This window comes from Cardiocondyla obscurior, linkage group LG17 (assembly GCF_019399895.1).
Source record: "Cardiocondyla obscurior isolate alpha-2009 linkage group LG17, Cobs3.1, whole genome shotgun sequence".
Classification (NCBI taxonomy): Eukaryota; Metazoa; Arthropoda; class Insecta; order Hymenoptera; family Formicidae; genus Cardiocondyla; species Cardiocondyla obscurior.
This window is the reverse complement of record NC_091880.1, coordinates 4,661,227-4,684,244: the sequence shown is the minus strand read 5'-3', so window position 1 is coordinate 4,684,244 and position 23,018 is coordinate 4,661,227. Positions and strand designations below refer to the sequence as shown.

Sequence of the window (23,018 nt, the reverse complement as noted above, 5' to 3'; positions counted from 1 at the left end):
AAATTCATATATTTTAAAATGAACGACGCGGGTTTTGCCAGGGTGCCGTTTGCATTCTCCGAAATAGGCATCTCTCAAAAGTCCCTCGGATTCTCCGGTAACTCGACTTGGTTAATGGGCCTCCTCGTGTCAGGGGTTGCGATATGCCGCCAGTAAATGGTGACTATCGAAACCTTAGCTCGAGTAAGGGTCCATCCTGTCAGAGGAACCGAAAGAATCTTTGAGGTGACGTAAAGGGGGATCCGGAAGGAGTGATGCGGCGTGTTGCCCTGACATTTCTCCCGCAGAAATCATTTTGTTAAATTAAAAATCAAATCAACACCTTTTAGTGGAATCAAGGAACCTTCGGTCAATAAAGAAAAGCCGCGCCCGGAGAAATCGCAAGGTCCGCGAGTTAAGAGAATTGGTCAGAAGCTTCTTCATCCAATTCTTATTCGCGGCAGCACCAAGGGAGCTCACACCTGAACCTCCGAGAGTGAAAACAGAACGTTCATGGTCTCCTCTGCCTTCTGTACCTCCCAATTCGCCGATTAACCATGAAGACTTAGAAACGGAGGAGAATACTCCGGGGCGAACACCATCGCCGTCGCGTCCGAGATCGACCTCGCCCCCTCAACCTGAGCCGGAGCTGTTCCGCCCCACAACTCCTTCCTATACTCCGGACGTTTCTTTGAACTCGTCCACACCTTCTCCTGGAGTTGCTCCTCAGGCATGCTCTTCTCCCGTCCGCTCACCGACTCCTTACCCTGGGGAACCCGAGGAGGTCGACTCTTTTGCTGAAGACGAGACCGTCTCTTGGCATGAGCCTGACAGCCCGGAACGTTCCCCTTCCCCCGTCCCGAGCGTAGAGTTCGTGGAGGAGCAAGAGGAACAGAGTGAGGTCGTAGATCCTCTCCTCGAACTCCTCCGGAGCACCTGCACTCCGTGGACGGATCCCGTCCCCGAGAGGGCCTATACAATAGGCCCTGATTCCTTCGATCCCGAGGAGATCAGGAGGGAAGCCAGGAGGGCGACTCCTGACCATAATATCCTCATCTACTATCCTGGAGTAGAATTTCCCTTCCTGGCTCCGATCAGGTTGATCGACAGGGTGTTCCCGAGGTCGACGGCCCGGATAACCGAAATTATAGAAATTAATTTAGAATAATGATTATCTATTGTTATTATTATTGTTAGTTTTTTTTTTATTATTTAATTCATAACTCATTTTCTTCCATTCTTTATTTTTATATATATATATATATTTAAAATGTTCAAATTACATCTTTTATTAAGCCCTCTTCCTCTTTCTTTTTACCTTATAATCTCTTTAAATTCATTAAATCTATTTTTTTATTTAAAATTTGTATTCTGATTAAGATTAAAATTTTATACATTTCATCATTTGAATTTCTGAATCAGTTATTTATTTTCTACCCTGGTACCCGTATTGCGAAAACCACCTCTGGTTCTATCCCAGGGAATAAGAATTAAGTTTCTTTCCCTAAAAAGAACAAATATTACGCACTCAACCGACTTGAACCCATTCCTAGTGCGTTTACGCGTGGCCCTTTAAATACGCGCCACGCAAGGATCGGCCTGTTACGTCGCTCTCCAAGCCATTTCCTCCTCTTTACCTACTCTTGAGCCTTTTTCCTAAGCATCTGAGTAACGGTGAATGAACCCATTTAAAAATTCCTACCTCTGACGTAACACGACAATGCGCGAGCGATTTTTTGTGACGGCACGTATTTCCGTTTTCTTAATTTTCTAGTAGAAAGGTTTTATTATAAATTATTATAATTATTAATAATACACATGTAAGATTCCTCGCACAACACCGGCGAGATCCAGTATTTCCGGATCGAATATTGTTCAAGATTTGAAGTTAGTAATTAATTATTTCACTGCCGCGGGGGCAGCACCCACAGACTTCTATATTATAGGCTAGACCGCTAACTAGTTTGTTTAACTGTTGCCAGAAAATATGTACATTTCTCGCGCATGTGCAGTATAAGGTTCAGGCATGCGCAATCACTGATGTTTTTATATACTAAGGAACCGTATTCAAAACGTGTATTATATATATATATATAAATATATATATATATATATATATATATATATATATATATATATATATATATATATATATAGTCTGTGTGTAAATCTGTACAGATAGTCTTAGGGAGATAAATAAAAGTTCTTTAACGTTTTGAAAAATTTTCAATACTTATTGAAAAAAAAATTAATTTGTCTAGCGCAAGAGGACAAGGAAGCTATAGGTGAGTGAGCGCGATAGGCGACGGCGCCAATCGCCTGTCACGCTCACTTGCCCGCAGCTTCCTTGTCACTCTTGCGCTAGACAAATTAATTTTTTTCTCAATAACAATTGAGAATTTTACAAAATGTTAAATAACTTTCTTATTTATCTCCCTAAGACCTACCTATCTGTATAGGATTTTACACTTGGGCTGAGACACCCTGTATATATATATATATATATATATAAAAGTATAACATAACAATAACATACAATACAACAAATACAATACAATACAACAAATACAATACAATACAACAAATTTATAACAATACAATACAACAATACAATACAACAAATTTATAACATAAAATACATCAAATTTATTCGTTACAAAACAGTATTTGTTTCGTTAAGCGATGACGTTTTCGTTTAGGTTGCAGAACTTCTTGTACATAAAATTTTGTTTTAGAATAAAGTCTAAACTTAATATATCTGTAGGATACAGCATTAATTAATTTTATTTTATGCGGTGTCTGTAGAAGTTCTACATTATCACATGATAAATTTGGAAAAATTGTATTATCTAAAACTAATTTACGTCTAACAGCATTTAATATTTTTAAATCTAAATTATGCTGTGACCATTTTGTGAATTCACAAGTTTTAATTAGGATTTCTTTTTCTGTAACAGTAACGATTTTTTGAACACTTTGTGATGCATAAACTAAACCTCCTCTTTGGACATGATCAACAAATTTAATAATTTCACCATAATGATTATAAGAATGATCATTATATTCTCGCAATAAACTATTGTAACAAGACAAACAATCAATGCCATTCAGCTTTCTTACAATATACCCTGCAATATAATATAATATATTTTCACTTATTAATTGTAAGTTTGATGGCAGTAATGATTCTGTAAATGTAGATAAATCTTCCTCAGTATTGGATTCATCAATATCATCGAATAATAAAAAATTTTCTTTCTTTTTATTTTTCCACATAATATCGAAAACAGCACCAACAGGATCATTATCCATTTCAATACAATTCATTGATTTGCTACATTTTATACTATTACGCATTAGAATTTGTCGCATAGCATATTGAAATTGTAGAACATTTGGATTATTATTGTATCCATGCCGGCTTCTAATTTTGGCAAATAGAATTTCTAAGTGATCTTGAGAAAATTTATATGTTAATAAATATTTAAAAAATTCTTTTTTTTTAAATATTTGTTCTGCAATTTCTGTAATGCTTTTTATCGCTAATGCTAGACCACTAATAAATGTTTTTTTACCTGTACGTTTTACAAATTTGCCATCTATAGTTTTTAACTCATATAAATAATTAATTTTTTCAACAAGTAAAGGTTTTACATATTTTAACCTATTACTTGTAAGTGGTTGTTTAAAACCCTTTCCAAAAGGGTTTCTACTATTTAAAAAGTCGAATACCCAGTCAATTGTTTCAATGAATTTAATAGTACCTTCGCAATCTTTAAATTTTTCCACATTTTCGTTTTTTAAAAATTTTAATGCGTTTGCTACTGAAGCACTTAAAGTGTGCGCAGCATTTTTAACTTTCATTTTATTTTGCTGCCAGTAAATACATTGCAAATTTAATTTATTTTTAAATTTTAAAGATAATGTATTCTGAAATTTATGCAATTGTGCAATGTGTTCCCATTTAATATATCCCTCATTGCTGCATAAAACTTTATATTCTGCAATTGTATTTCGCGCCAATTTTAGCATATGACAAGCATCTACAAGTATTTTTACGTTGTAATTTAATGTAGGATGTGGAAAACAATTTTGAATATCTTCGAACTTATCTACAAAAATATTACATCCTAATTCTTTTAAAGTTGAACAATTGACGCTTTCTCCATCGCAAATTAATGCATGTACATTTAATTGCACTTCCGCAGTTAAAACTAAGGCTGTTGCTATTAATTCTTTTAAAATAATAGCGGTTAACGAATGTTTAAAAAAATAAGCAATAGGCCATTTCCATTTACCATTGAAGCTTACTAATAAAAAAACTAAAGCTTCTTTAGCTATCGTTTCTGTACATTCTAAATTAATATTGCTCCCATAATTGCAAAAACCAACAAATTTATGATTTTCTTTATCCCATAAAACTTGTGAACGTATAGACATACCGTCGAAAATTAAGTTACAGTCCTTATCTACTGCAGGAAGATTTTTTAAGGCATCGAGAACTTGTTGCTGAAAACCAGGTAAGGCATTTACAGTCGAATTCCAATTTCTAATTGCTGATGGATGCGGTAATGTAAATACCGTCCTATAAAAAAAGCAAAAACTGTACATATCTATATACGTGTGTATAGAGGTATAGGTATATGCAAATAGAAGTATAGGTATATACAAATATATGCAAACATGCTAACCTACAGAATTCATAAGCCTTGGGGGAATGGTAGTGCAGAGTAACTGCAAACTTTTTTACCTCTGTGCTATATCGTCTTCCATGAGGTGATATATTTTTATTTTTACTTTTATTTATAAATAAATCTTTAATATTTTCAAAATTGTTTAATAGAGTATCATGTGCCGTATTACTTAATAAATTCATATTTAATAATTTTGTTAGCAATTCTTTAACTTTGCAATCTTTCCTTTTAACTTGGACTCGTAATATTTTTAATTGTTTATTTTTTATATGTAATTTATTTTCAGATTTTTGTTGCTGCTGTTGGAAGTGACTTTTTATTTTATTTATTCGAGTTTCATATTTTTTTACAAATTTTTTTTCCAAAAATTGTATCTTATCTCGTAAATTTTTATTTTCGTCTTCTAATTTGTTAATTTTTAATTTTGCATCTTGTAATGAATCTGAAGCTTTTCTCTTTCTTAGATCATTGTTATTTGTGACTTCAGTTAAAGGATCTTTGAAAATGTATTAAAGAATATAATTACGACTGTATAATGATCAAATAAATGTAAAAATAAGAAAGTTAAAAAAACAGAATATTTTTAGATACACAATTATACAAGTATACCATTGTGTACGCTGCATTCTGTTATATTATTAACTTCTGTTTGAACTACAGTTTGAACGTTATGTATGTATAATGAAGGTATCACATCTGATTTCAGTCGTCTTCTTATTTCAGATGTTGTAAAATCATCTTTTTTAAAGTGTAAATCACAAATGACACTGGCTTCAGTGGGAATCCAATTATTTCTTTCTGTTGCTTCAATCCATTTTACTAGAATAGCTTCTACTTGTGGAAATCCAAATTTTTTATATTTATGTAAATTATCTTATATATTTTTATTATTTTTTATTATCTTACATATTTTTATTATTTTTTATTATTTTATATATTTTTATTATTTTTATTATCTTATATATTTTTAACTCCAATATTAAATATATATTTGATATATATTTAATATATTACATATGTATATATAGTATATTTGATATTTTGGATATTTTTTTTTATATTTGATATATATTTTTATATAATATATATTTATATTTTTACTTACCTGAAAAAATGTGACATGCACTTTTCTCTGCTTGTTGCACTTGGACAATTTAACACAACGCACCGCTTCGGCATTTTTTAGATAATATAAAAAAATATACTTAACGTTAATATAATAATATACTTAATATACTTAATGTCATGTTTTTTTAAAGGTTTGAATTGTAGTTTGAATACAGCTGTTGTCGTAATACGCATGCGTAAAACTAAACCTTATATTGCGCATCCTTTTCTGCGCAGACAGCAGCTTTACATAAAAGAAATGAGAGGAGTTAAGGCCATCGCACATGAAATGCATAAGCTGCATAAACATAGCATAAAGGTGTATAGACCAATGAGCATCGAGCATTAAGTCGCCATTTTGAATTACGTAACATAAGCATAAACGGATACATAAGACATGAAAAAATCCATAAGAACGAAATTCTTACGTTTATGGTTTATGTTCAACCAATCAAAACGCAGGCGCAAAAATCCCACCAAGAGGACGATTAACCTCTGATCGAAAAGAACTGTTGTGCACGTGTCAGCAAGCAAGGACGAGATACGAGACGGAAAAAGAAAATTTGTTTTATATTGCAATCGCAAGTATATTAAAGTGCAATTATCTCAACGAAGTAAGTATTACCACCTTATTTTTACGGTTAAGTTCATTGGTATACAGCTAATTTTCTCAATTTACTCAACTTGGCAGACTCAATACAGCTCAAGCTGCTTTAGATGACAAATCAGCAGGTCTATTGCGTCAGGAAGTAAATGCAACATTTTGTATGCTACTGCAGAAAGCTATATAGCAATAGTATTGCAATTGCGAGTTCATTAAAGTGCAATTATTTCAATGAAGTAAGTATCACCACCTTATTTTTACAAACATTTTGTACAAGCTTTAAACTATTATTTTTTAATTAATTTGCAGAGAGAAGAGTTTATATCAGAAGGGTGGAACATGGATGCATCGATTTACTGTGCAGTAATATCTGGAATGTATGTAATTTTGCGGAAATACCAAAAAAAGAAAAATCGATTATGGGTACGACCTATATATTTGCGACGACCTTTATTTGGTGATTTTCAACACCTTTTTCAAGAATTAAAAGAAGATGCAATAATGTTTTTTAAATACACTCGAATGAATCTTACCATATTTAACAAATTATTAAATTTATTGCAAGTCCACTTAGAAAAAAGACATTGGAGAGCATTATCTGCAGAACAACGCCTTATTATTACACTTAGGTATTTATACACATGAAGGCCTTTTATACAAAACTATGAATTGTTACGTTTACAAGCTGTTTTACCTTGAATTTTAATAATTTTCTTTTTTTTTTAGATTTATTGCTACAGGAGATCAGGCATCCTCTATTGCATTCGCATATCGAATAGGTGAATCAACTGTATATAAAATTATTAAGGAAACATGCTCAGTGATAATAAAAGTATTAAGTCCATTGTATTTACAACCACCAAAAGAAGAAGACTGGAAAAGAATAGCAGTTCAATTTTGGGAGCGTTGGAATTTTCCTAATTGTATCGGCGCAATCGACGGCAAACATTTCCATATTAAATGTCCTCCAAACTCAGGAAGTTTATATTTTAATTATAAAAAAAGCTTTAGTATTGTTTTGTTAGCGGCATGCGATCACGAATATAAATTTACTATTGTAGACTGTGGTTCATACGGCAGCGCAAGCGATGGCGGAATTTTTGCACAATCTGAATTTGGAAAATGTTTAAACAATAACAAACTTAATGTACCAATGCAAAATTGTTATTTACCTCAATCAAATATTGAAATGCCCTATTATTTTGTTGCTGATGAAGCATTTCCCATATCGAAGCGAATAATGCGACCCTATCCTGGTTATTTTTTAGATAAAAAAAAGAGTATTTTTAATTATCGATTGTCAAGAGCTAGACGTATTATTGAAAATACATTTGGAATTCTTGTTTCAAGATGGCGGATTTTTCAACGTAATATTTCAATGAATCCCGAACATGTAGATGCAATAATAATGTCTGCAATAAACTTACATAATTTTCTTATGATTGAAAATAACAATTTTGAAATAAGGGGAAACACTTACTGTCCATCTAATTATATAGATACAGAGGATAACGAAGGTAACATCATACTGGGTATGTGGAGGATTGGATTAAATAATATTAATAATCTACAACCTACAAATATTCATAGAGCAATAAGAGAGGCTTATATTCAACGGGACACTTTAACTCAATATTTATCATCACCTCAAGGTGAAGTATCGTGGCAAAGAGAATATATTCAGAGAGGATGTAATAGGGACATGCAATAAAATGTATGCGGTATATATATATATAATATAAACTTTATTTTATATATATTATGTTTTATAATAAAAATTATAAGTAAAATAATATATGTATGGCATAGAATACAGAATATAAAGAATACAGAAGTATAATAAAATACAGAAAGTTTTGAATCTTATGTGGTAAATAATATTTTCATTAATTGACCCTTTATTTCAGATTTACGCGGTTCTGATATTTTTCTTAGTTGACAAGCAACAGTTTTTCCAAAAATGTCATCTTCGTCTGTCATATCAAAAGATATGGAATTTTGAGTTTTATTTTCAAAATGAGATGAAACTACTGATGTTAATTTTAGAAAAGATTCTTCCACTTTATCTGCAGAGGAAGTGTGTTTTGTTTCTCTTTTAAATCTTTTTGGTACATTAGAAGTCACAATTGCAGAAGAGTCAATAGATAGAGCTGGAGATATTGATTTTTTATCCGTTTCTGAAGTAATATCACTGACAGATGACATTTCTGAACGTGCAAGACCTGTTGCTTCGTTTGGTTTATAAAATGTTGGAGGTGTTTGTAAGTCTTGTGATGAAGAGGAAAAATCATAATCATTTGTTATGGTAGTATCCATTGAAGAAAGAAAATCATCATCGCTTTCATAAGATTCTGAAGAAAATGAAAAGAAAAGAAAAAGAGCGTTAATGTTAACAATTATAATTATAAATTTATAAAGGATATCTAAGGATATGTGTAATAATAATTCTACAGATTTAACTGTACTTGAAAAATTTGCAGGTTTAGAAAATGCAGGAGAATCTTTAAATGCCATATCATAAGAAGGGACATTAGGAATGTAAGGCTTTGATGAACTTGTAGATGCTATTGTAACCGATGCTTTCGTCAAGTCATTATAATCATTTTGATTACCAGACTGATTTTGATTTCTTGGTATATTTGAAGATCCTGTAATTACAATTACATTAAAAATAATAATAAACATTTTTCAAAATAAGTTTAACAGTATTATTATAATTGTCAATAAAATAAGATCTTACCAAACTTTTCTTTTGGCTCATTAGGTGATATCTTATTGTTAGACAGTTTTAAATTCGAAATGTTGGTGATAGACCTAAATAAATAATTTATATTAATATTTTAATAAACATAACAGGTTTAAAATTTAGAAACAAAACTTACCTTCTACTTTTAACAAAGTTGTATAAAAAATGCATTTGTTCATATAGAGGAAATGTAGGTCTTGTCGTACTCCCACTTCCACTTCTTGATTCTTTTTCTCGCATTTTCTTTTCACGAGAATATCGCTCACGTAATCTTCCCCATCTCACTTGACAATCTGAAGCTAAAATATATAACAATCAATATATTAAAATAGTATATATATGTGTGTACATGTATAAATATTTGCTGTAGCAAAATGTCATAAAAAGGTAATCTGTTGACTAAAATTTATTCTAATAATGTGTTCCATACCTGATGCGCCTAATATGTTTCCTATTTCTTGCCACGAATTATTTTTTTTGCGAATATCTTTAAAATCCTTATTTTGTTTATCATAAATATGTGGATAACTTTTTACAAGATCCACTAATAGAGAATCTCCTTCTTTGGCATTCGTTATTGTCAGCATTCTGTTTTCCTTTTCGTCTTCTCTCTCTTTTATAAAGTTATAATTACAATACTTCCTATGATCTTGATCCATATCTCTTTGCTCACGTTGACCAAGGTGTCTAATGTATCGTTTTGCGCAAAGGAGATCCTCTTTGGTTTTTATTCTAAACCTCTCTGCCCGGTTTTCTTCTTCTAGTATAGTATCGGCCATTTGCTCTGGCATCTTCTGATTGGCTGAACCTTATGCTGTGCACATTCGTGTAGATAGCGTAATTTTCTTGTGCTTATGCTATGTTATGTCTATGTTTTATGCATTTCATGTGCGATAGCCTTTAGCGGTCTAGCCTATAATATAGAAGTCTGTGGCAGCACCTCGTAGCTGATCACCGGCGACGGATCGATATCGATCTGTCGTTCGATAATCGCCTCCGATTCTCGAAGGCGTTGCCGGCTCGAGGCTTATCAATGTTCGTCTAGCTGTGCCAAGCATCACCTCGTGTGCAACAACGTGCAGTGTACTTCTCTCACAATTCTTACTCATCGTGCTACTCATCGTTCAACTCATCGCCTTGTCTCCAGTACAACTCATCCAGATCATCTTCGCCGTGTGCAACACGCCAAGAATCTTCTGGAAGACATCACCCTGCAGCACGAGGCGTGTTGAACCTCGTGCTCAGTAGCTCATCAGATCTCGCAGCGTGTGATCTCACGATTAATATAATTGTGACTCATTGTTTAAACTCAGTGCGAGCTCTCAAGAACATTTAAACAGACAGATATCAATTTAAGGACTAACTCAAGCATGAAACTCATTGTTAAATTCTGTGCGGATCTCATCTACAGGCCACGTGCTCAACGCGTGTCTCCGCGTAACTCGCATATTCGAAGAACTAACACCCGCCTTTTCGCGTTGATTAAAGCAGCCACGACCCGTACCATCCCCGCGGCGTTATTTGTAAATTCTCATCATTGTAATTACTCCTTTTTATACAGTTGCTGTTTTTTAACTTTATTTAGATCAATAACGTTTACTTCAAAGCAATAGTTTTAATAAACGTTGATTGGTTGTATCTTTATTTTTTCAATGTTATTTAATCCTTTTTTTGTTTTTCACGGAATTTTATTTAAAATTTGTGATGTATCGTATTAAGTTGTAATGTATCGTATTAAGTATCGGTACGTGCGACTATGTTAAACTAAGTGTGCTGAATGGCACAACAATAATAAGGGCTCTTTGAGAGCCCATGGGGCTTGATTCTTCTCAGGGAGTCAGTCGCTCTTAGGTAGCGTCTCCGACCCGGTCATCTCTGTATCTCGAAGTTAACAAATATATTTCTTATTGTTTTTATTACATATGATTTCCTTGAGTTACCGTATTATTATTATTATTACTACATTCATCAGAGAACATTACTAAATTATATATGTTTATTTTTTTCAGATTATTTCGCACTCTATTCTTTTTTCAAACTTTATTAAAAAAGAATAGAATTACTGTGCGCCAAAAATATTTTGCGCTGTGCGCTAAAGAATTACTTAAGCGCTGTGTGTTGATAAACGTGAGCAGCTCACGAGTCATAAGTAATAGGCTGCTTCTGCGCCAAACAACATAGGCTGCTCCTGCGCCCAAGATAGTAAACCGTTGTGCGAGTGCACAAAACGTCTGGTTTGTTTATATAAGAACAAATTAATAACTTAGATAATATGATTTCAAAATTACGAAAAGTTATTTTACAACTTAAAGAAAAAGATGAGATTGTTCGAGGAGATTGGTTAAGTGATGTCCATATGGATCATTTTAACAATCTATTAGAAAATTATTCAGATTATAAACCTATTTCAACATGGCGGATACAATTACCAGACACAATATTTCCCAATCCGCCGAACAAGAAACATATACAAATATTATATAGTCTAAATCATTGGGTATGTAGTTATTATGATACTAAGCGTATATTTATTTATGATTCATTAAATTCAAACTACGTACATGAATATTATTTGATAATGTTGACAAGGTTGTTTTCAACATATGATTTTTAAAACAAAAATTCTATTATATTTTCTGCTGTTCAGAAACAACCAAACAGTAACGATTGCGGTGTTTTTTCCATAGCTTTTGCCGTATCGTTATTATTTAATATAAAATCCGAAAAAGTAAAGTATGATTGGAGTAAAATGCGTTCGCATCTAATAAAAATTTTAGAATCTAATGTGATAGAGCATTTCCCACAAGATTTACAATGTGGTGTACCACAAAAAGTCTTACCATTAGCGGTAGTAAGAGCAAATGAGACTAAAGCTCATCGCAAACGTATGGAACGTCATATTGAAAAAACAAAATCACAGAAATCGAATAAAGATTTAAAGACTGCTAAAAGTGTTAAAAAGCGTCGCTATTATCAAGAACATAAAGAAGATATTCGTATTAAAAGCCAATGTAGTTATGAACAATGTTCGGAAGATAATTGTGCTAAACAGAGAGACGACTATGGAAGAAACAAGGCATATAAGCGTGCTAAACAGAGGGAACGATATGAACTTAAGAAGATAAATAAGCGTATACAAAAACAAAATAACTACAAAAAAAGAACACAGAAAGAACGTTTACGAAAACAAATAAGCTATTTTCTCAATTATGAGCGTGAACGAAAAAGACAAAAAGCGATATCCTCTGATCGTAAGTAGCTTTATAATAAGTAATATTACCAGAAAAAAATATCTGAATCGACAGTTGTAATGAAAAAAATGAATCCTGTCAAAAGTATTAATAAAAAATATGCAAAATTTAGATCTACAAATTATTTAAGAATTCGTAATTTTTTCGAGACATATGTGAAATATATTTTACGCAAAACAGGTATTACAGATAGTAGTAAATCTTATATTGAAGAACGATTGAAAGCAGAACAAATTGTTCGGTTGTGTTTCAATATTAGAGATACTTATATTCGTAATATGTATAAAATGTTAGCAAAGCTGAAAAATAGATCTAAAACATGTTTGTCTGTTGCTGCAGAATATATTACAATTGATGACAAAATAAGTGCATTTTGTGGTATATCTAAACATACAGTTTTATCCGAAAATTATTTTGTTGATTCGACCTATCATGATATTAATTCATCCAAAGTTAATGTAACGGAATCTTTAATGTTAAATACAAGAGGACAAATTGTTAATACGTTGTGGCGAGGGTTTAGGCCCCGCCACTAAAGGGCCGACAACCGCCCTAGACGGCCAACGCCGTCACCGAGAAAGCCCTGGGCGACCACCGGCCCAGGCAGCACCGGACGCGCCGTGGAGGTTCGTCGGGCGACCACCGACCCGACGATGGCGCGCGCCGCCGAGATAAGAGTGGGAGCTCCCCACTCTCATCTCGGCGGCTATATAAGCCGAGCTCGCGGCAAAGCTGGCACCTTGTCTGATCCGAATCCTGATCACGACCACATCCTCCAGCTCCTATAGGCTTCGGGCGCTCCCGAAGCCCTCTCTAGTACTCTCCGACTTGGGCGCTCCCGAGTCGTCCCCGGGCGCTCCCGGTGAGTCTTCCGCTGTCTTGGGCGCTCCCAAGACAGAGTATATCTCAGGTTCCTGGAGACCTCGGGCGCTCCCGAGGCTCCACCATCCGAGGCGATTGGATACCGCCGGCGCCCCCGGCTAGTCCGGGCCACCGAGATCTCCTGAACGGGCGCTCCCGTCTAGGCTATAGGATCTGCCGTACGGCACGCCGCCGACAACACCGCTGCGGTCGGGCGCTCCCGACTGCCGCCGAATCCAGGGCACTTCGTGCCACACGATCCTTCGGACGGGCGCTTCCGTCCGGCACCGGATCCGCTGCGCGACAATCAGTCGCCGGCACTGTCGCGGTCGGGCGCTCCCGACCGCTGCCCCTCGGGCCAGCCCGAGTAACCTCGGTCTCTCCGACGGGCGCTCCCGTCAGCCTAGACCGCAGCTAGAAGCCCGAACTATCGCGCTTTTACGAACCCTGGTTCCGGCGAGCCTCAAATCCGGCAACTACGCGACACCTTAGAGTCGCTATCGTTACAACGTTACCTTTAATAGAAACTCAAGCAAAAAAATCGTGGTCATGTAGTACTTTATGTAAAGTTAACGATCCGCTTTTAATCGAACGATATCAAAAATTGTTGGAAACTATAAATAAAAGTACTTTAAAAAAGATTTCAGAATGAATACAAAAAATTCACGAATGCACGATAACAATTTTTAATAAGAATTTAGAAAATGCTAAAAAGGGTCACGCACATAGCTGTTATATTAATTTAAATCTTTGTAAAGCTATGTTTATCCCAGTTTTATTAATTATCACCACATTTTCCAAAAGTGAGATATATTAAGGGTATATTGTGGGCGTATCTCTTCTTACGCCGGTTGTAATTACAGGAAGGCTTAAATAATCTCGAAAACTCTGACTCTTTTGGTATCTCAAAAGTATAATTTTTTTATTCGGCTTGCCTCTGGCTTGTGCGAACATTGACGTGCGACTTGCTAAGTGCTACTACTCGTTCTCTTCTCCCTACCAAGCAGCGATCGCGCCACTCGATCGTCTTTTTTCCAAATTGCGCGGACATATCTTTCACACATACTACAGGCACACGCACACCACATCCTCCCCGCAAAAAAGTGGAGTGATATATTTATTCTTTGTGACACGAAATGACAAAACAACATAAAAGTTTCAAAAAGATTCGCAAAACAAATGGTGTCTCATGGAATAAACCTAAACTTAACTTACAATTAATACCCTAAGCGGTCCGGCTTCTGAACGGTCCGTCCGCTTATCGTCGTAGTGACTATCTCTTTAGATTTCGTCTTGTCTGACAATTCAACATCTTCAGATTTAAGATTGCACTGACTATTATCTCGTAAATGCACAACTTGTTCGGGTTTCTCGAAAGAGATTTCTAATGGGTAAATTTGCTGTATTGGTCTTTTAAGAAGACCATTTTTCATTTTTAAAATAAACACTCTTTCTTGTCCGTCCCTACCCGGGATCGCGTCCGTCACTCGTGCGAGAGGCCAGAACATTCGTTTGTGCGTATCGTCTCCTATTAATACAATGTTCCCTATCTGTACCTTCCGTATTTCTCTTTTTCTTTTTTTGAACAATAGCTGTCTTAAGTATTCATCGCGGAACCTTTTTCTAAGATTTTCAAAGATTTTTTGTTTACACTTTGGTTTCTTGTCTAGCTTCGTTTGATAGAACATATCGCAGTCACGCATTCGCACTTCAGATATTTCCTGTAGGAACACTGACGGAGAAAGTGGTTTGAGATCGTCGGGATCTTCTGAAATATATGTCAATGGACGGCTATTTATAATAGCTTCTGTGTCGCATAGAACGGTATTCAAAGTTTTATAGAAGAGGCTTGCTCGTCCTAGTATTTTTCTTAATAACCTCTTCATGATTCCAATTAGTCTTTCCTACCAACCTCCCCACCATGGTGCCGCTGGTGGGTTAAAGTACCACTCAATTTGCTTTGTTGTACTAAATTTGACAATCTTTTACCAATCTAATTTGCTTAGCATGTTAGCCGCTCCCGTAAAATTCGTGCCGTCATCGCAGTATATTTTGCTAGGTCGCCCTCGTCTCGCTACAAATCTACGTAAGTTTTCTAAAAATCCTTGAGGATAACGACGAAACAAGTTCTAAATGTACGGTTCCATAGACGGCACACGTGAACGTACAAATCCATGCCTTTTCACCTCCCCGCAAAAAGAGTGGACCCGCAAAATCTATACCTACTATTTCAAATACGTTCGCGTTTCAAATACGATCTAGTGGAAGAGGTGGAGCCTCTGATTCCATTCGCTTTGCCCCTTGTTTTTTACAGTTTACACAGTTTGTTATAATCGCTTTTGTTGCTCTACGCAGAGCTATAATCCAAAATCTATCTGTCAGATAACTCATAACAGACTGTATCCCTACATGTCCCATATGTTACACCGTAGTACGGTGCGGGTGTGGGTCCGTTCGCCGGAACGTGTGCCACCAGTTGAGAGGAGCCGGGTGTAGGCGAAATAAAGACTTGTCTTTTAAAAACGTGCTGTACTTGTTTTATTTCTGCGTTGATACACTTGTCACGCGTCACGTTTCTCCTGATAGGAGTGCCCGCGACGGCTTCCGAGCCGTCGCTCATATACTCGGCCAAGTTGCAACCTCAACGAGTTTCGGCCGCGGTGGTTGACCGGAGAGGTTCGTCAGCCGCGCGGCCTTAAAATAATTGTTAAATGTTCATTTCCTTGTTTCGACATCGGGCGATAATCCCGAGGTCCTTGCCCGATGTCGAAATAATCAAGGTATTTCCGGGGTGGTTTGCAACCAGAGCGCATTCTTTGAAGTGCAGCTCAGGTTACAACACATACTTTCATGACTTTCTTTAAATAATATACGAACTATATCATTGTTGCCGTTTAATACAATGGGACATAAAAAATGAAAATTGTCTTTCCTATTAAAGATCTTTGTCTTGAAAGTGTACAAACCCTTTTCGTTTTTCATTATTTTCAGTGAGGATAATCCATTTTTCACGTTATTCATCATGTCTTTTTGTAAATGTTTAATTAATTTAATTTCTGTTGTTTGAATTTCAGCATATGTTTAATGTAATTTCTTTATATCACAGGTATTACTATTTATCTTCAATTTACCTCTAGTTTTAAGTTTTGCTCTATAGTTTGTGAAAAATCGATTCATCCGTGATAAGAATCTAAGCAGTTTGTTATACGATGAAAAGTAATCGCTTGCCTTAAACTTTACCTTATCTACTTTAGTTACGCATGTGAGGTTTGATTTCTTGATTTCGCTTTCAATTTCTTCCTCTTTAAATTCCGGCTTGGCCACAGGCCATTCGTTTTCTAATTTGTAAAGCTATTTTGATCCGAACCACCAATTGGATTGTACTAATTGCAAAGGTGTGCAACCTTGTAAAGAGAGATCCGTGGGATTTAATATACCCGGTATGTGCTTCCATTCTCTCTCTGTACTAAGTTGTCGAATTTCTTTCACTCAATTCCAAACGAACACCCCCCATTGTAAATCTCGTTTAATCCACGCTAACACAGTTGTTGAGTCCGTCCAAAATGTAATATTATTAATTTCTCTCGATAGAGATTTCACTACGTTCCTCGTAAGCCTAACTCCAATGGTAGCAGCCATCAATTCAAGTCGTGGGATAGTTGCTTTTACCGGTGCTATACGCGACACCGCATTTATTAACGTAACTTTTATCGTGTTTCTGTCTTCAACTCTAGCAAACTCTGCTGCCGCGTATGCTAAACTACTTGCATCGCAAAACGTGTGTAACGTTAGAGTGCCTTTACCTAACTTTTGTGGGATCTTAATTAATTTTAGCACGTCTAAATCCTTTACCCACTTTGTGAATTCTTCTTTGTGATTATCTTTAATTTCGGAGTCCCAATCTGTGTTATCCGTCCATAATTTTCTAAGTAAAATTTTCGGAAATAGAGACACCGGGCAGGTAAAACCTATCGGATCAAAAATCCTGTGCGTGGCCGAGAGAATTTGTCTTTTTGTGAGAATCTCAGACTGATTTGTTTTTAAAAGCGCTGGATTGATCAAGATCACATCCCTTTCTTTATGCCATAAAACGCTCAGTACAAATGAAGTCGCTCTTTTTCCTGAGTTTTCCCAGCCGCGTAACTCAAAACCCCCCTTTGCCATAATAGACGTAGCATTTTTTACAAAAGTCTCTATTTCATCTACCGAATCTACACTTGTAACACAGTTATCTACGTAAAATGACTTTTTCAATTTTGTCGCCGTGTCCTTGTCCTTACTTAAATTTGACAGATGTAACTCTATGATAGCAGTTAATAAAAATGGGCTACAGGTCAGCCCGAATACTACACGGCAATGGCGATAAACAACAAGACGATCATTAACTGTCTACAAAAAACGCAACACATCGCGGTCTAATTTATTAATGGATATCTGTAGGAACGCCTTCTTTATATCCGCGGTTACTCTGATTTCTTTTTCCCGGAATCTATTTAGCGCTGACGGTATTAATTCTATCAAATTCGGACCGGTTTCTAGACATTGATTTAGAGACGGATTCCCTTTACTACTTGCCGAGGCACCGAACACGGGTCTAATTTTTGTGGTACCGTACGCTTTTATTATCGATCGATGCGGTAAGTAATGACCAGCTGTCTTGTTTTCGTCGTCGAAGACTTCTTCAATAATTCCCTCCGCGAGCCATTGTTTAAAAACTTCGTCGTATTGCTCTAAAAGATTTCGCGACGACAGTTTCTCTACGCATTTCTTTAACCTACTTTTCGCGGCTTCGTAATTACGTGAAATCGGCGCGTGATCTTTTTTCCATGGCAATCTAACCTCATAACGGCCCTCGCTGTTTAAATTAGCTGTTTCTATCAGAAATTCTTGCGTTCGTTCGGTCTCAGCTAGTTTATCTGATTTTTCTATGGGGTCCAAAATTCCGATAACGTCTAACCTCCACAAATTTGTCGGATCGGCCTCTTGCACGAATGATGTCGTCATCATGACCGCGATATCAATTTTATTCGTAGACTTAGGCAACTTTCCGATTACGGTCTATCCCAAACGTGTTTCGAGTGCAGTTAATCCGTTCGTTAGATTCGTTATCTGGCCGGTTATCAATTTCCCTGCTACGTCCGCGCCTATAAGAATATCTATTTGTTCGTGACTATTCGTGCTCCCTATATCTGACAGGCGAATATTCTTTCTGCTTAATTCTTCTATCCACTTGTCGTTTTTAATGCTAGGCACGGTGGTACAAATAATATCCTGTCCCATTACTGAGAAATTACACGCGTACGATCCGTTTAACTCTTTTAGCCTTATTCGAAATATATCCTGCGCTTTACACTCTGATTTAATTCCGCCGAACAACGTGTGTGCTATTTCCTGTTTACCTATAGGCGTGTACGCTAATTCTTTCGCAATATCCTGCCGAATGTACGACCGCTGCGACGCCGTATCTATAATCGCTCTTACAATCTTTTCTTTCGACTCAGAATATACTTTCACTCGCAAAGTTTGATAACAAACGTCGGGCATCTCACAAAAAGTGGCTAGGTTATGTTCTTCGACTACTTTTTCACGCTGTTCTTTTTTAAACGCATCTACGGGGATCGCCTCCTTTTGTGAAATGCCCGGGCACATGACCAACACATGCCTTCTCGCACACCACTCGCACCTTAACCTAGCTTTACATTTTTGCGTGAGATGACCCAGTCTTAAACATTTGAAACAACATTTCTTTCTTTTAATCATTTCCTTTCGCTCGTCCGAAGATAATCTCCTCGCATTCTTACACTTTTCGCTCTCGTGGCTCGCTTTACAAAAGATGCATTCTGCACTCTTCGACTCTTTCGACACTAAAAGCACGCTCGCACTCGCTGTGTCCTTTGTCGTCTCGCACTTGCTCTTCTGCTTCTTCTCTTTCTCTTGCTCCGTCGGTAAGCTGAAGCCGGTAAGTGCCATGTCGATGCGTTCTTCGTTTTCCACCTCGAGCTGTAAGAATTTGAGAAGTTTGTCGAGCCGGTCGCCTGTCACGCGCGTCTCCGTAGATTCACCTGTTTCCCGCTGGCCACTGCGTTGCCACGCCCGTAGCACTTCCTCTGGTAACGACGATTCGACAAGCGGGTATAACATGGCCGCGCATTTGTCTGCAGTCACGCCGAGCGTCTCCAGCGCTTGAATGCAACCCTCGATTTTATCGTAGATGGATGCCAATGACAATTTCTTGCTGCCTTTCAACGCATTTTGTAACACCAGTCCGAGCAATTCACGCACATAAAACTCTACTATCGTGTCTTCTCGCCCGAAACGATTCCTTAAGGGGATCCTAAAGGCAACCAAATCGTAAATTCGAAAAATCTTTTTTTTGGCTTAACGGAATTGAAAATCCTTTTACACGATTAATGTACAGACACTAATGCATTGGAGAATGGTCAGTTTTAAATAAAATATTGAAAAATTTTTTCAAGTTTTTTAGTTTATATAAATAATTGTTTTATACACAAAATATGTACTATATGTATACAAATAGAGACTGTTCTCCAATGCATTCAATATTACATAAGACAATAGCATCTATGAAATCTCGATTAAAAGCCTAAAAAAAAAGATTTTTCGAATTTACGATTTAGGCAATTATACATATGTCAACATGTGCATTATTGATGTCTCTGGGTAAAAATGTCACAAAGATTAATTGCCACGTCTTTGAGTAGATGGCACTGTTAAAAAACATTCAGCGCGTTATCAACTACAACTCTAACCGAGTGTCTATACAATTTTCATATTGTTTTTTGTGAAAGTGTACAAATTCATACAAAAGAAGAATGGAAGAAAAACGAAGACTAAAAGGAAAAACGACTCTCTTGGATGGAATATGAGCATGTAAGTATAATTAATAATAAATTTATTATTTTTATTTATATATAAAATGAATACATGTACGGTCGTGGTCAGAAAAATTGCAACACCTTCCGATTTTTATGATTTTAAGAACGCACATAAGGAAGCAGAATGCGAACCGCTACTTTTGCTTATGCGCAAAGAATACGATATGAAGCTGTTTAATGAGCATATATACGGTGTAGTATGAATTAAAATATTAAATGTAAAGACGCATCGCGTTGCCTAATATATTAATAAAATTATATAAATCCAAATAATTATAAGCAAATAAATAATTATATTTTTATTTAAATAAATTTTTGCGTTTTTTTTAAATATGTAAAATACATTTAATTATAAAATAAACATTTAACTTTATTAACTTTTAACATTAACATTTAACATTTAACATTTAACTTTATTAACATTTAACATTTAACTTTATTAACTTTTTTTTTAAACATTTTTTTACATAACATTCTTATAAAAATAATATATTTATAATTAAAAAAGCACAACATAAAGAAAAATTTAAACTAACATGAAAAATAAACGAAAATTAAACGTAAAAAACTAAAAATTAACAATAAAATTTTATTTAAAAATATAACTATAATAAGTGCAGCGGATGGCTTTTATTGTGTAAACCCTTTCATACAACATTTATACAACATTCAATTTCCTATTATTCAAATAATTAACCAGTCATTCCAAGAGTTGTCTTTCATCACATTCAAACATCATGCAAAGTAATTGATATCTTGTAACACTTCCATTCGCTTCTATCACTGCATTCAACCTTCGAGGCATAGATGCAACCAAATTTTGGAACAACTCAGGTCTTGCGCGCAGATTCTCCCATTGAGTTATTATATGCTGAGCTAATAATTCGCGATTTCGCGGGACCTGAGGGTTTCATTCTTGCACCATAATGCCCCAAAGGTTTTCGATTACATTCATATCCGGAGATTTGACTGACCAGTTCAACGTCTTAATGTTAGGTTGTGTAGCCAGCCACTCCTGGACAACTCTCGCTCGATGCACTCCTGAGTTGTCTTGAACGAAATTCACAAAAGGTACGTCGGAAAATGTTTCTGCAACGAATGGCATCATTACATTCGATAATATGCGGATGTATTTTTCGCTGTTCATGTGTGGTGTCGTCTGCACCAACGGACCAGGACCCAGCGAAGTTATACATCCCCAAAATCCTAATGTAATGCGCCCACATCGTTGCCGAAAACGAATATTTTTTTCGACGTACCTTTCTCCTCTCGTTCTCCACAACGTCACTTTTCCACTCTCATTCGTACTAAATACTTTTTTGTCCGAAAAAATTGTGACGTTCCACTCATCATTCCATACTAAATGTTCGAGTGCGAAAGCCATCTACTGCTCCTTATGATGTGCCAATAACATTTCTTTCTGTGCCGGTATATGATGGAATATGCCATTTTCCTGCCATCGCCGACGAATAGTGCGCGCAGAACAATTTAATTCAAATGTAGCTTTTACCTGTAATATATAAAAATTAATAACATTTAGCTAAGCAAAAAGAATATTTGAAGTATTAAACTAGCTTAAGAATTAAGTTTAAAAAATTCTTTTTTATATCCATGAAAAGATAAAAAATCGAAATTGTAATATATTTAAATAATTCCTTATTAATGTTATTATTAATACATACTTGTCTTGATGATTAAAAATTATTTTGACGAATTTCTTCTACTATTAAATTCTCCTTTGCATCTGTTGTGCATTTAGGCCGATCGGGTATTGGCCTCGGATTTACGTGCCCATGGATTTCTTTTTGCTTTAAAATTCTATATACAGTCGTTCTCTGAAAAAATTGCAGATTATTTAATCAACAGAAACTCTTTTTATTAAAAAATCTTTTTAACTAAATAGAAAATAAAAAAATAATAACAAATAAAAATTAAATTAATATTTTTTATTATAATATTGTTACGCCGGGAACGGGGTTAGCGAACGTCTCCGCGTTCGCGCTACTCACTCACTCTTACACTCTCTCACTCGCGGCACTCGGGCTCCGCGAAAAAAAAGAGACGTTTTAGAAAAGTAAAACGATAACGATTTAATACGAGCATTAACCAAGAATACAGAGTGACATCCACACCGAACAAAGACACGGGCAGAACTGTCAATTATCATAAATCAATAATCTTCGTTTCCCTGGCAACGGGGAACCGAAACCTCGGAGCGAGCCGGCAGCTTCATGCCGCTCCGTATACCGGATGTAACACTGCCCCCTCGCTTTTCCAGATTGTCGCCCCGACAATCAGGGGGGGCTTCCGTGGCTTCCTGTTCCATCTTGGACTCCTGCCCAAGTTTACGAACACCACGAAATGACGCGAAGACTCTCCCTCAGCGCGAAGATACTCTCTCAGCGCGAAGATGCTCCCGTCCTCGCCTTTCAGCTCGTTCCCGCTGCTCCTCTTCACGAAATTAAAATCTTCAAACAAGGGGGGGGGGGCATAACTTTCTGTGGACCCTCCGACTCAAGGTCTCCCCAAGTTTCTGTTCTGGCATTAGCCCTTCGTCCCATAAAAAACCACAGATCAAAAACCATGGGAAGAACAGTTTTCTTAAACGGAAAGTCTTCCTTCATCTCGAAATGGGGCGGAACGCATCTCTCCTGAAGAAAATTCTCCTTCCTCCCCGTCTAGTTAAACTCCTCAAAAGAGAAAAAGAAGAAAAGCAGTATCTAAAAATCAATTTACCCTAAAAAAAAAAACAAACACGGCCCCCAAAACCTATTTAATTTTTTCTTTCAAAATACGGAGCCAACCTATCCGCATGAACGACTTTCTTCCTATGCTTAGGCGACTTCTGAATACAGAATACCACCTCCCCTAACTTCTTCA

At 35.9% G+C, this 23,018-nt stretch overlaps 4 protein-coding genes across 4 annotated transcripts; 1 reads left to right on the top strand and 3 right to left on the bottom strand.

The window, feature by feature from the left end:
- The first annotated feature begins 6,069 nt into the window (after positions 1-6,069).
- Positions 6,070-8,250, top strand: LOC139109326 (uncharacterized). The gene is made up of 4 exons (XM_070668299.1): positions 6,070-6,394; positions 6,472-6,620; positions 6,694-7,013; positions 7,111-8,250. The coding sequence occupies exons 2-4, from the start codon at positions 6,534-6,536 to the stop codon at positions 8,093-8,095; spliced, it is 1,392 nt and encodes a 463-aa protein (XP_070524400.1). The 5' UTR covers positions 6,070-6,394; positions 6,472-6,533; the 3' UTR covers positions 8,096-8,250.
- On the bottom strand, positions 8,238-9,936 carry LOC139109327 (uncharacterized). The gene is made up of 4 exons (XM_070668300.1): positions 9,561-9,936; positions 9,267-9,429; positions 9,125-9,198; positions 8,238-9,032 (listed from the first exon to the last, which is right to left on the bottom strand). The coding sequence occupies exons 1-4, from the start codon at positions 9,919-9,921 to the stop codon at positions 8,248-8,250; spliced, it is 1,383 nt and encodes a 460-aa protein (XP_070524401.1). The 5' UTR covers positions 9,922-9,936; the 3' UTR covers positions 8,238-8,247.
- A 4,523-nt stretch (positions 9,937-14,459) lies between these two features.
- Positions 14,460-15,128, bottom strand: LOC139109413 (uncharacterized). The gene has a single exon (XM_070668463.1). It carries the CDS (start codon positions 15,126-15,128, stop codon positions 14,460-14,462), a length of 669 nt encoding a protein of 222 aa, XP_070524564.1.
- Positions 15,129-16,731: 1,603 nt separating this feature from the next.
- On the bottom strand, positions 16,732-18,246 carry LOC139109412 (uncharacterized). The gene is made up of 2 exons (XM_070668462.1): positions 17,710-18,246; positions 16,732-17,631 (listed from the first exon to the last, which is right to left on the bottom strand). Exons 1-2 carry the CDS (start codon positions 18,244-18,246, stop codon positions 16,732-16,734), a joined length of 1,437 nt encoding a protein of 478 aa, XP_070524563.1.
- Positions 18,247-23,018: the final 4,772 nt, after the last annotated feature.